The sequence below is a fragment of the Caenorhabditis elegans genome, chromosome X (assembly GCF_000002985.6).
Source record: "Caenorhabditis elegans chromosome X".
In the NCBI taxonomy this organism is placed as follows: Eukaryota; Metazoa; Nematoda; class Chromadorea; order Rhabditida; family Rhabditidae; genus Caenorhabditis; species Caenorhabditis elegans.
The window spans coordinates 199,170-212,021 of record NC_003284.9 but is presented as its reverse complement, the minus strand read 5'-3'; the positions used below and the strand labels follow the sequence as shown (position 1 = coordinate 212,021).

At 32.8% G+C, this 12,852-nt stretch overlaps 2 protein-coding genes and 1 pseudogene across 3 annotated transcripts; 1 reads left to right on the top strand and 2 right to left on the bottom strand.

Annotated features, from left to right (window-relative positions):
• Positions 1-240: 240 nt before the first annotated feature.
• Y73B3B.3 (Signal transduction histidine kinase) lies at positions 241-2,027 on the bottom strand. Its single transcript, NM_075649.2, has 3 exons — positions 1,071-2,027; positions 459-1,027; positions 241-408 (listed from the first exon to the last, which is right to left on the bottom strand). Exons 2-3 carry the CDS (start codon positions 579-581, stop codon positions 346-348), a joined length of 186 nt encoding a protein of 61 aa, NP_508050.1. The 5' UTR covers positions 582-1,027; positions 1,071-2,027; the 3' UTR covers positions 241-345.
• Y73B3B.1 (Calponin-homology (CH) domain-containing protein) lies at positions 781-2,914 on the top strand (the record flags this gene model as incomplete). The annotated part of the gene is made up of 6 exons (NM_075650.3): positions 781-869; positions 918-1,196; positions 1,240-1,353; positions 1,401-1,555; positions 1,618-1,994; positions 2,798-2,914. 6 exons carry the CDS (start codon positions 781-783, stop codon positions 2,912-2,914), a joined length of 1,131 nt encoding a protein of 376 aa, NP_508051.1.
• A 1,384-nt stretch (positions 2,915-4,298) lies between these two features.
• On the bottom strand, positions 4,299-12,760 carry Y73B3B.5 (annotated as a pseudogene). Its single transcript has 9 exons — positions 12,742-12,760; positions 11,239-11,803; positions 10,964-11,087; positions 9,335-9,535; positions 8,085-8,228; positions 7,343-7,618; positions 6,426-6,555; positions 5,542-5,759; positions 4,299-4,346 (listed from the first exon to the last, which is right to left on the bottom strand). Coding segments are annotated over exons 1-9 (1,725 nt in total).
• Between the last annotated feature and the right edge of the window lie 92 nt (positions 12,761-12,852).

The window sequence follows — 12,852 nt, the reverse complement described above, 5'->3', positions numbered from 1 at the left end:
CTTCGTTACCACCAATGGCTCAATAATATCCTTCGTCTGATCGACTGCAAATCTCATCAGCCTTGTTAAACTTGTGTGGATGAAGGCCATTGCAGCTCCACTGTAGAAATTAACCTGAATATGAGAATATTTCAAAGTTGGGAGAAATTTGGTAAAAAGTATTTTGTGAATTGAAAAGTACACTCAAATAATCAATAAGCATTTTGAGACTTTAAACGAAAATTCTTTCATAACTTGAACAAAAAAGTGAGTGAATAAATAACAATTATGAACGAAACAATAACAGAAAAACGTAGAAAATGGAGAAATTTTGCAGTCAAAAACAATGAGAACTAAATATTCGAGTTATTGAGAAATTGTGGAGAGTAGGTTTTGGAGAGCATGGCGGATGTCGCTGTACATGAGAATCTGGAAAATAATTTTATTATTAAAATGCATTTTTCACAATTTCGATAAACCTTCTCTGCAATATCTGACTCGTCAATCTTCTCTTGAACATTTTGTTGAAGCTCCAGAAGTTCGGAAAAATCCAGTCCAAGAAGGAAGAATTTGAACTTGACCAGGAAATCTTTGGCCTTCATTGTAGAATTATTCGATCCAGTTGATTTGATTTTTCGAAGGATATTATTGAGCCATTGGTGGTAACGAAGGTTCTCACGGAATTCAGTGAGATTGAAAATGATGGATTATCGTGTAACGTCTATTATGACAAGTGAGCAGATTCTTCCGGCTTCTCTTCAAGAATTTTCGTTCAGATTTCACGAGCATCTGGCGCCGAATATGGCAAAACTTGAGGAATATAGTATCGAGGAGCGAGTTCGAGTCATGTTTGGATCCGCTGCAGAAGTTTCCAATGACTTTCGGACACAGTATGGACTTGCACTTTTTTTTTGAAAATTCCGATATTTGCTTTACAGAATCAGAACAATAGGAGATGTTGAGTTGGATGAGAAACATCGAATTTGCAAATTTACATCGTATGATGGAAAGTTGAAATTGCAAGGAGATCAGAATATTTCTGCAAGATCTAAAAAGCAGTGGCCAATTAGAGTCACTCTTGCCGAACTTACTGGATTTATGAATTATCTCGTTGAAAAGACAAAGGATACCATTGAGCCTGTGGTTGCAGCAAAATTATTCAGAGAATTTAGTGAGCTTGAAGGAGAAGGACGAACGGACGGAGTCTATTATAAACGGTGATAAGAGCATTCCTTCTTCTTTTTAAGACTTTTGATTTAGATTTTACAATCAACTAGCACCGAATATGGCAAAACTTGTGGATTACAGTATTGAGGAGCGTCTTCGCGTCATGTTTGGATTCGCTGCGGAAGTTTTCGATGATTTTCTGGCACAGTATGATCAAGCGCTCTTTTTTGAAAATTCCCAACTTTAATTTCCAGAATCAGAACACTGGGAGATGTTGAGCTCGATGAAGGAAAACGAATTTCCAAGTTTACCTCAACTGATGGAAAGCTGAATTTGGAAGGAGATCACAGTCATGCGGCGAGAATGAAGAGAAGATGTGCAGAATATCGAAACGCTTATCGCGGTCGTCGTAGTTTTTTCCTGTCCAAAAAATCGCATTTTTCTCCAAATTTACCCAATTTTTCGTTACAGATATCTACGACGGCAATCAAATATTGACATTAGCTCTCGTTTGGCAGCTAATGCGTGCCTATACCCTCTCAGTTCTTGCTCAATATACTCAATCTGGTGATTCTCTGCCAACTGATAAGGATATTGTTGCATGGGTTAACGAAAAGCTCAAAAATTCTGGAAAATCCACATCAATTCGATCGTTCCAAGACCCGGCAATTTCCGATGGAAAAGTTGTATTGGATCTGATTGATTCAATTAAACCAAACGTTATTGATCATAGTTTGGTGAAAAGTGGCAAAAGTAATGAGGATAAAATGTCAAATGCAAAATATGCAATCACTTGTGGACGAAAGATTGGAGCAAAGATTTACGCGTTGCCAGAGGATATTGTTGAGGTTAATATTACCGAAAAATTGAAGAAAAACTGAGAAAAATGACTGAAATTTTGAAATTTTCAGTTTAAATTTAATCAAAAACGTGGAAATTTTAAGAAAAATGACTGAAAATCATGAAAAATCAATGATTTCGGAATTTGAAGCAAAAAATTCCACAAGTTGAAGATTTTCGGCTAAAATATCACTAAAAACTTGAAAAATTAAAAAAAAAAAAGGAGAAAAGCGGAGAAAAATGACTGAAAATTCGAGATTTTGGATGGAAATTTGTTTTTTTCCCGGCAAATTCGGTTAATTTTCAATTCCGGCAAGTTGCCGATTTGCTGATTTGCCGGATTTTTTTTTTGGCAAATGGCGATTTGCTGGAAATTTTTATTTTCTGACAAATTGCCGATTTGCTGATTTGCCGGTTTGCCGGAAATTTTTATTCTCTAGCGAATTGGCGATTTGCCGGAAATTTTTATTTTCTGACAAATTGCCGGTTTGCCGGAAATTTTTATTTCCTGGCAAATTGCCGATTTGCCGGAAATTTTTATTTCCTGGCAAATTGCCGATTTGCCGGAAATTTTTATTTCCTGGCAAATTGCCGATTTACCGGAAATTTTTATTTTCTGACAAATTGCCGGTTTGCCGGAAATTTTTATTTTCTGACAAATTGCCCATTTGACGGAAATTTTTATATCAAAATGATTGTAAAACAGATAATTTCCAGAAAATGTTTGAAAAATCTAAAATTTTGCTCTAAAATCTCAAAAAAATGCTCCGAAAAGCTCTGAAAATCGTCCAAAACCCCAAATTGTTTTCAGGTGAAGCCAAAAATGGTGTTGACAGTGTTTGCATGTCTAATGGCTCGTGACTATCTTCCCGATATGAAGCAAGGAGCAGCTTCTGCTCCAATTGTTCCGATGATTAATGGAAATTAGTTCTGAAAATTTCGAAATTCTTGAATTTCCCGCCAAAAATATCGCGGAAATACAAATTTTCCTCCATATATATCTCATTTTTTCCCGTTTTTCCAACTTTTTTCTCACAAAAATTGCGTCCCGTAAGCTTTAAATGTGATATATTCAATTTCTCCCCACTCATTGCCACGTGGCAAATCACTTTTTTCCAATATTTCTCGGAATTTTTGGTGGAAAATTGGCGGTTTTTTGAATATTTTTTACCCAAAAAATCGAGTTTCTAGCCTAAATTCGGAAAAAATTGAGTTGTTCAAATTTTTGGACCCTTTTTACGCTGAAAAATTGCAAAAGTTGAGTTTTTCGAGGTATTTTAGCTCAAAATGGATTTCTCTAAATTTTTTACTCAAATTTCGCAAAATTTTGACTTTTTTGAAGATTTTTCACATTTTTGGTGAAAAATCTGCAAATTTTTCCGATATTTCGAATCGAAATTTGAATATTTATCGGATTTTTTTACTCCAAAAATCTAATTCGGATTTTGATAGAAATTTCGAAAAATTGACAAAAATTTTTTTTTTAATCCCGAAAACTCGCCGCTTTTTCTCCCAAAATCCGAAATCTAACACTCTGTGAACAACTCGTCAAAAATTCAAATTATCTCTTCTAATCTCTCTTATCTCTCTCCTCATTTTTCCAGTTATTTGACCAATTTCCCCATTGCTGCTGAGCTTCTTCATCCCGAGCCGGCACCCCCAACAAATTCACTGTGAATTCCCGACCGGTTGTTCGAAGCTTTTCCTAACCTTCCTGTTATCCATATTATTATTATTATTCAGATGAATTTTCCAAAAATTTTAATAGTTTTTCGCCTTTTGCGCTGATAAAACCTATAAAATTTCAAAAAAAATTAATTAGGACAAAATTTAAAATTTTCGGGTTTTTTGACAAAAAATCAAAAAAAAATGAAGCGTCTCAAAAAGCTAGAATTAGGATTAAAAATTCCAAAATGTTTGAAATCGAAATTTCTAATTTTGGAAGGAAAACTATCTATAGTTATAATCAAAGTTCAAAATTTAACATTAAATTTTTTTTCTGAGTTTTTAGTCGAATTTCTGGAAATTTTGTACAAAAAGATAATATTTTTGGATAAAATTCGAAAAATTGAGTTTTTCGGCTTTTACGATGACAGAACCTATTTTTAAAATATTAGGCAAAAATTGAAAAAACATCAAATTTTTCGCTTTTTTTTCAACAAAAAGTACAAAAAAAATGAAAATTTTTCTGATGTTCTGAAATTTTCATGAGAACAATCTTGTTAAAAAACGTTAAATTGAGAAAACAAAAAAATCAAAAAATAAATTAAATGCACAGAGATAGTAGATTCCACGTGGATTTCCTCAATTCTTTACACTTTGTATCTCGCCTGAGTTCCTCCGCGTTGAAGTTGAGCGGTCTGAAAAAATATGAAAAAATTAAATAAATTCGAAAATATTTTTCAGTTAAAAATTTCAATCTTCCAAAAAAAAAACATTATCGTAAAAAAACATTAAAACATTAAAAACATTATATTTCAGCGGGAATAGCAATTTTCAGGGTAAAAAATTGAAAAAATCTCGAATTTTCAGCAAAAATGCGAGTTTTCAATTTTTTTTAACGAGAATTGATTTTGGCCGGAATTGCAGTGCTAAATCCGATTTTTCAGCATTTTTTACGGAAAAATTGAAAATTTGGGCATAGCTTCCGCATCTCCAGTGACAAATGTGCTCTATTGCACAAATTGTTGGTTGGAATACGGTATTTATTGCATATTTCAGCCGAGAATACCACTATTCAAACCATCAATTCGGATAGAGAAACACACAAGTCACAGATAATATTGGGAAATTTAGTTCAGTTATCGAGTTGCCGTACCAAAATTTTAAGCATTTCTCGGCAACTGGATTGGAAAAAACAAGAAAGTGTCAGAAAAAGATCAAAATTTTGAGAAAAACTAGCAGAATCCAAGAAAATTCAAAGTTTTTAACAAAAAATAATGTGAATGATTGTTTTACACAAATTATTGAAAATGAAGTATCTTGTTCAAAAGTTGAAATATCCTACTAAAATTAAAAATGCGAATTTAGCTAAAATTTTGGACTTTTTCAAACTCAAAATTTGAAATTTCATAGTTTTTTTCAAAATTTTTGGGAAAATCTGCACTTTCGGTAAAAAAAATGCATTTTCCGGAAAGTTTTTTTCCTAATTTTCATAAGTTCTAATAAACAATCTGAGTTTCCCAGTTGCTAATTAATTTTCCTTTTTCGGCAAATTGCCGATTTGCCGGAAATTTTTTGGGAAAATTGCCGATTCGTCGGAAATTTTTATTTTCTGGCAAATTGCCGATTCGTCGGAAATTTTTATTTTCTGGCAAATTGCCGATTTGCCGGACTCTTTCAATTTCGGAAATTTGCCGATTTGTCTAAAAAAAAATTGTCGGCAATTTGTCGGTATTGATAATTTTCCAGAAAAATAGCTGAAATTTCTCAATTTCTGAAAAAATTATCGGAAATGCGGCAAAATTTCCAAAAAAAGTGCGGGCATTTCCAACAACTATACCGGGATTTTGAGAAAATTCACAAAATTTCCGTCAATTCTCTGAAAATCCTTACCAATCTGGTCATCCTCTTCTTATTGGCATCAGCTTCAGCTTCACCCTCATCATACTTATAATCGGATCCTTCGAAACCTTTTCCACCCAATTTAACATCTTTTCCCTCTGCAGCCATCTCACTTTTGAACCGTTCGAACATTGCCTTCAAATCTGCCGGCGGCTTACATCCAGCTGTCTCAAAAGCCCGGCAAACCTCTCCGGCCATCTTTTCTTGGTCTGAAATATGAAAAATACGAATTTTTGGGTTTTTTTTGGCTAAAAAGATAGGTTTTCGCAAGAATTTTCATGTTTTCAATCGTAAAATGGAAAATTTGGGCATAGCTTCCGCATCTCCAGTGACAAATGTGCTCTATTGCACAAATTGTTGGTTGGAATACGGTATTTATTGCATATTTCAGCCGGGAATACCACTATTCAAACCATCAATTCGGATAGAGAAACACACAAGTCACAGAAATTTGAAATTCGCAAGTAGATTTTCAATTAAAATTACTCATTTTGAACAGAAAAATTAATTTTCAAATGTTCAAAAAAATTGTATTGAAACTTTGAGCATTAAAATCGAATTCCTCGCCATTTTCTTAGTCTAAGCCCAAATTTTCAGCTCAAAATTCAGAAATCGCGCGAAATTCGGTGTTTGCGTATTTTTGGGCCTACAGTAATCCTCGATATATCAAATGTGAACAATTTTTGAACGATTTTGAGGAGAAATGAAAATTTCTGCAACTCGTTTCAAAGTCAGAGCGATTTCAAAAGTTTTAGAGCCAAAAAACCTGAAGTTTTCACGATTTCCGCTTAAGAAACCGGAATTTTGTTCTGAAAATCCGATTTCTCCTGATTTTTTCCCTTACGTTCAGGAAGTACAAAAAGTGTATGCATAACCCTTTCGTCCCGCCCGTCCAGTTCTTCCAACTCGATGTACATAGTCTTCATAGTGATTTGGACAGTCGTAATTGACAACGAGAATCAGATTTTTCACGTCAAGACCTCGAGCTGCAACTGATGTTGCTACCTGCAAAAAATTCAAAAATATAGAAAAAAATCGAATTTTTTCGAATTTTTGGTTGATTTTGTTCAAAAATTAACCAAAAACTCAAAAGTTTTACTTGAAACCAAAATTTTCGGCCAAATTTCGATTCAGTTCAGATTTTGCGGAAAAAACGACAAAAATTTCGTTTTTTTAATCGAATCTCGAAAGAAATAAAAAAAATTCGAATTTTTAAAGCTAATTTTGTCTCAAAAACCTTTAATTGTTCACCTAAAATTGAAAATTTCCGCCAAAATTTGAAAAATTAAAAAAAAAAAGTAATTTTGTGCTAATTTTTAGCAAAACAATGCTCAGAATTGGATTTTTTCAAGCTAATTTTGAATTTTTGAAAAATTTAGTTCAAATTTTCGGACTTTAAGCTGAAAATTACTAAAATAACGTTATTTTTAAACGAAAATTCCAATTTAAAAATCAAATTTCAGCGAAAATTAGCCTGAAATTGGAATTTTCTCGTAAAATTTGAGCAAAAACTAAAAAATTTGAATTTCTCGAAATTTTATTTTTTAAAGATTAAAAAAAACAATTTTTTCTAAAAAATTTAGAAAATTACGAATTTTCAGCAATTTTTGAGTTAAAATCAAACATTTCATGTGCGAATTTGCTCAAAATCAACATTTCCATCACTTTTAAGCCAAAAATCGCGTTTTCATCGATTTTTCAAGTGCAAAACACTCCAAAAAATCCGATTTTCACATGTTTTTCACCAATTTTTCCACGAAACAGCTCAAAAACTGAGGTTTAGAAAACTCACCAAAACCTTAATAACACCAGTTTTAAAGTCAGCAATCGATGAATCTCGATCATGTTGATCAATTCCTCCATGTAATGAAGCAACTGAATTATATCCAGTTCTCATGAGTTGATCTACAATATCATCAGCTTTTTCCTGTTTATCTACAAATACAATCGAGCTTCCCTCATCGTAGTACATTCCCAACAGTTCCAGCAATTTCAAAAACTTCTGATGCTCTGCACAAATTACTGCATTCTGAGTGATGTCACTACATACGACAGATTTTCCACCGACCTGAAATTAGGGAAAAATTAGATTAAAAATCATTTGAAAGGGCATTTTAAAGGTGGTGCAGTCGAATTTTTTTATTGCTCTATTAGGCTTAAAATTGTCTGAAAACGCCGAATTTCATAATGAAACTTCTTGAAAACTTTTCAGAGAAAAGTAATGGCAGCTCAAAAAATGGCCTAAAGTAGGTAACATTTGAAATTTGACCGACTTGTCAAAGCGGCTGGAAACAATTTTTTTGGGTATACATGTCAATAAATTGTATACTTAAAATTTGACGGTGATTTCAAAAAAAATTGTTTCCAGCCGCTTTGACAAGTCGGTCAAATTTCAAATGTTAACTAATTTTAGGTTATTTTTTGAGCCGTCATAACTTTTTTTTGAGAAGTTTTCAACAAGTTTCATTATGAAATTCGGTGTTTTCAGACAATTTTGAGTCTAATAAAGCAATAAAAAAATTCGACTACACCACCTTTAAAGCAAAACAGTGTCTTACTAAAATCTCAACAGGTTTATCCAGAACTTTCCGTGCCAGAGCCTCCATGTGTCGGGGAAACGTGGCAGAGAAGAGTACGGTCTGCTTGTCAGGCCGGATATTGTTCACCACTTTCATAAACTGCAAATATTGTGTTTTGTTGATAAATCGCATGGTTTGCAATTTTTATTATTACAGGAACACTAAATCCTAAGAATTCGTATTGCACATTTTATTTGACGCGTAAAATATCTCGTAGCGAAAACTACAGTAATTCTTTAAATGACTACGGTAGCGCTTGTGTCGATTTACGAGCTCGATTTTCGAAACGAATTGATTTTCGAAGAGTGACAGCGATACTCCATTTTCCTTCGTTACTTTTTCGTAGTGTTTTGTCATTCTTTTGTTTTTACTAATATATATTTGATTGATCAATAAATTATTGTCATTGAAAACTTTATTGCAGTATTGGCCCCATTTTCATGAGAAAGCTGGCGCAAACGTATTTTTACTCGTTTTCGTTTGGGTTTCCAGGTCTTTTCAGGAAGAGGACGTTAAATGTTATCTGGAAGATAAGAATTAATCATTTTTATTGATAATAAGTCTTTTTATTTCAGAATTTCAGCATGAATGTCGAGCGATGTGAACGTTTTTTCTGGGTTCAATAGTTTGTATCGTTCACATCGCTCGAAGTTCATGCTGAAATTCTGAAATAAAATGACTTATTATCAATAAAAATAGTTAATTATTATCTTTCAGAGAATATATAACGTCCTCATCCTGAAAAGTCTTGTAAAACAAAGCAAAACACGAGTAAAAATGCGTTTGTGGGAGTTTTCTTATGAAAATGGGGCCAATACTGCAATAAAGTTTTCAATTATAATTATTTATTAATCAATCAAATATATATTTGTAAAAATAAATTTAAAAAAAGACAAAAAAACTGCGAAAAAAAACGAAGGAAAATGGAATATCGCTGTCACTTTTTGAAAATCATTTCATTTCCGAAATCGAGCTCGTAAATCGACACAGGCGCTACAGTATTCCTTGAATAAGTTACTGTAGTTTTTGCTACGAGATATTTTTTGCGTCAAATATGTTGCGCAGTACGGGCATTCTTAGGATTTATTGTTCCCGTAATAAATTGTTCGTCTTCTCTAATTATTTCTAATTCTGTGCAAAACTTCCCGATTTTCAGCTCAAAATCGTCAAATTTTCGCGAATATTCTCTTAATTTTCTGCCTTACCTGCGGCTCAAAGCCCTTATGAAACATTCGATCGGCTTCATCCAACACCAAATACGTGACCCTTCGTAAATTTGTGACTTTTCCACTATTCGCCGCCAGTACGTCAATCATTCGTCCCGGTGTGCACACGACGATCTCGGCTCCACGCTTCAAATCTGCAATTTGCTCGGAAATTCCAACTCCTCCGTAGGTGCACGCTACCTGGAAAAAAAAAGATGAAATTATTAAGAAATTCGGAATTTCTGGCACTGAAACTGTGAAAAATTTTCAGTCAAAATGATGTGTTTTCGTTCTAAATTTAAGTTTTTTACGGAAAAATTGAAAAATTGGCCATAGCTTCCGCATCTCCAGTTACAAATGTGCTCTATTGCACAAATTGTTGGTTGGAATACGGTATTTATTGCATATTTCAGCCGAGAATACCACTATTCAAACCATCAATTCGGATAGAGAAACACACAAGTCACATTTTCATAAATTTACACCTAATCATACTGGAAATCGGTATTTTTTTCTATTTTGCTTGCAGTTTTGGCAATTTTTTCGGAAAAAATGAGCTGAAAAACGTGTTTTTTCAGAAAATTTCCAGGATTTTTGGCATTTTCAACTGAAAATATTCAAAATTTTATAGAAAAATCTGAAAAATTCCAGAATTTTCATGTATTTTTAATACTTTTCTCTTAGAAAATCAAATTTTTCCGATTTTTAACGATTTTTAGACTAAAAAGATTTTTTTTCAGGCAAATTTCTCTACGATCTGAAAATCAGAATAAACCAGATTTTTGAGAAAATCGAATTTTCCCAAGATATTGAGATTTTCAGCCTAATTTTCACACTTTTCGCTGGAAAATCTGAATTTTTTAAAGCGATTTTTAGCGAAAAATTGAAGTTTTCGGGTTTGGAAATTTTTTTTCGGAAAAAAAATTTTTCGTTAGGAAATCAGAATTTGCCACTAAAATCTAAAAATCCGCAATTTTTCGCTGAAAACATGAATTTCGGAGGTTTTTAGCGAAAAAAAAACTGTTTTCGCACTGAAAATCATCCAAAATTTGCGGGGTTTTTCAGTCACTTTATAATGAAAAATCTAGATTTTTAGCCATCTTTTCCACTGAAAATGCCCGTTTTTCTACTTTTTTCCAGAAATTCAAATTTCCAGTACCTTCAAACACAGGGTTTTTTCAGGCAAATTTCTCTGTTTTAGATGTTTTAAACGAAAAATCGCCCAATAATTAAAATTGCAATTTTACGATCTGAAAATCTGAAAAAACAGATTTTTTAGAAAATTTAATTATCTCTATATTTTGAGATTTTCAGCCTAATTTTCACACTTTTCGCTGGAAAAAACCTACAAAATTTTAGCGATTTTTTAACGAAAAATTAAATTTCCCGGATTACTAGCAATTTTTTTTTACAAAAAAAAAGCGTGAAAATCCACTGAAAATCTAGAAATCCACGATTTCTCACTGAAAACATGAATTTCAGAGATTTTTAGCGAAAAAATTCAATTTTTGCACTGAAATCCAAAATTTGCGGGGTTTTTTTTAGTCACTTTATAATGAAAAATCTAGATTTTTAGCCGATTCTTTAAGGTTTTTCCTACTTTTTCCTAGAATTTTCAATTTTCAGTACCTTCAAACCCAGTGGTTTCGCAAACTTATTAGCTTCCTTATAAGTTTGCATAGCCAACTCTCTAGTCGGAGTCAAAATCACTGCAATAGGCCCGTCACCCTCTTCGAGTGGAGCCTCTAAGGGACTCAAAAAAACCCGTTTTATCGGATTTTTTGGCAATTTCGTATAAAATGTCCACTTTCCAGATTTCCCACAAAATGGAAGGTTTTTAGATAATTTTTTTACTTTTTCTTGATATTTTCCGAATTTTAATATAAAAATTCCCGATTTTCAACTTCTCCCGCACCTCAATATAGAAATTCTTCTTGAATTTCCGATAATAGACCTTAGAATGGTCAGTTTGTGCCAACATTCGTCCTTTATGATATAATGATGCTGCAGCCGTCTCAATATCAAAATCATCAATAACCATATCCATATTATCCTCATTTTCCAGCACTTGTCCCTTTTCGGGCTCCGGCTTCTCCTCCTGCACAATTGTGACAATTCCAGACGCTTTTTGTGTGGAATTTCCGGTTTTTTTGGCGTTTTTAGTGGCAATTTCTTTTATAAAAGCGTCCAGAGGGTCCTCTTCGTCGTATGTATCCATTTTTTCGACTTTTTCTTCCATTTTCACCGGATTTTCCTCTGAAATTCCCTCATTTTTGATATCAAATTCGTCTTCATCATCCTCATCCTCCAGATTCCAGGGCTTTTTCTCAGATTTCTCATCAGATTGCTCAGATTGTAGATCAAGCTATTCGTTCTTCTTTTGGGCTCTCCACTTCTCCACATTACGACGCCTACGCTCGACTCCCTGTAGTAATTCGGCTTCTTTCATTTTCATAACTTCTTCGGTGTCTGCAAATTGATAAAATTAAGGTTTTTTTGCAAAAAGTTGAGAATTTGGGCTTTTTTCACACTTTTATGGGTAAAAGCCGGCTGGAAATTCAATTTTTTGGGTGAAATTTGAGAAAACTCACTAAAATGTTAGGTTTTTTCGTTAAAAAAAGTTGAAAATTGGCCTATTTCTTGCGAAAAAATCATAAAATTCACACTTTTATGGGTAAAAATCGTCTAGAAATTCAATTTTTTAGGTGGAAATTAAAAAAAAAATCACTTAAATTTTTTTTTTTTGGGAAAAAGTTAAGAACTCTATGAATTTCGCATGAAAAGTTCATAAAATTCATATTATTTTTGGTAAAAATCGTTAAAAAATTCAAATTTTTGGCAAAAACCATACAAATCAGTGGAAAATTGAAAAAATCGCTTAAAAATGCATTTTTCTGGGTGAAAATCAGAGTTTTTTTTCGCAAAAAAATGAGAATTCTATGGATTTTGCATGAAAAATTCGAAAATTTCGCACTTTTCTTGGTGAAAAATCGCCTAAACTTCAATTTTTCAACTAAAAACCATTAAATTTGAACAATTTTCGGCTCTTTCTGTTGACAATATTGAATTTCAACGGTATAAGGCGAAAATTAAATCAAAAATTAAATTTTTCTATCCAAAAATTGTCCAAATTTCGCTTTTTTTTTCTCCGGAAAAATTAGAAGTTTCATGAAAATAGCAAAAATAAAAACGGCAAAAATAGCGGAATTTTGAAGCTTTTGGCATGAAAATCGGCTAATTTTTGCGATTTTCAGTTTTAAAAGTTAAAAAAAAAAAAAAAATCCTATTTTTAGGCTGAATTTCGTTCAAACTTCCCAGTTTTAACTCAAAAATTCGAAAATTGGGATTTTTCCAGGCAAAAATTAGCTTTTTTTGGCTTTTTATCGATTTTTTTTTCAATTCCTTACCATTCCGTGACTCTTCCATTTCAAAAATTGCCGTTTTACTCTCTTTTTCCTTCTTTTTCTCTGCATCTCTCTGCTTTTCACGATCTCTCGTCTTCTCCCGATCAGTGTCTC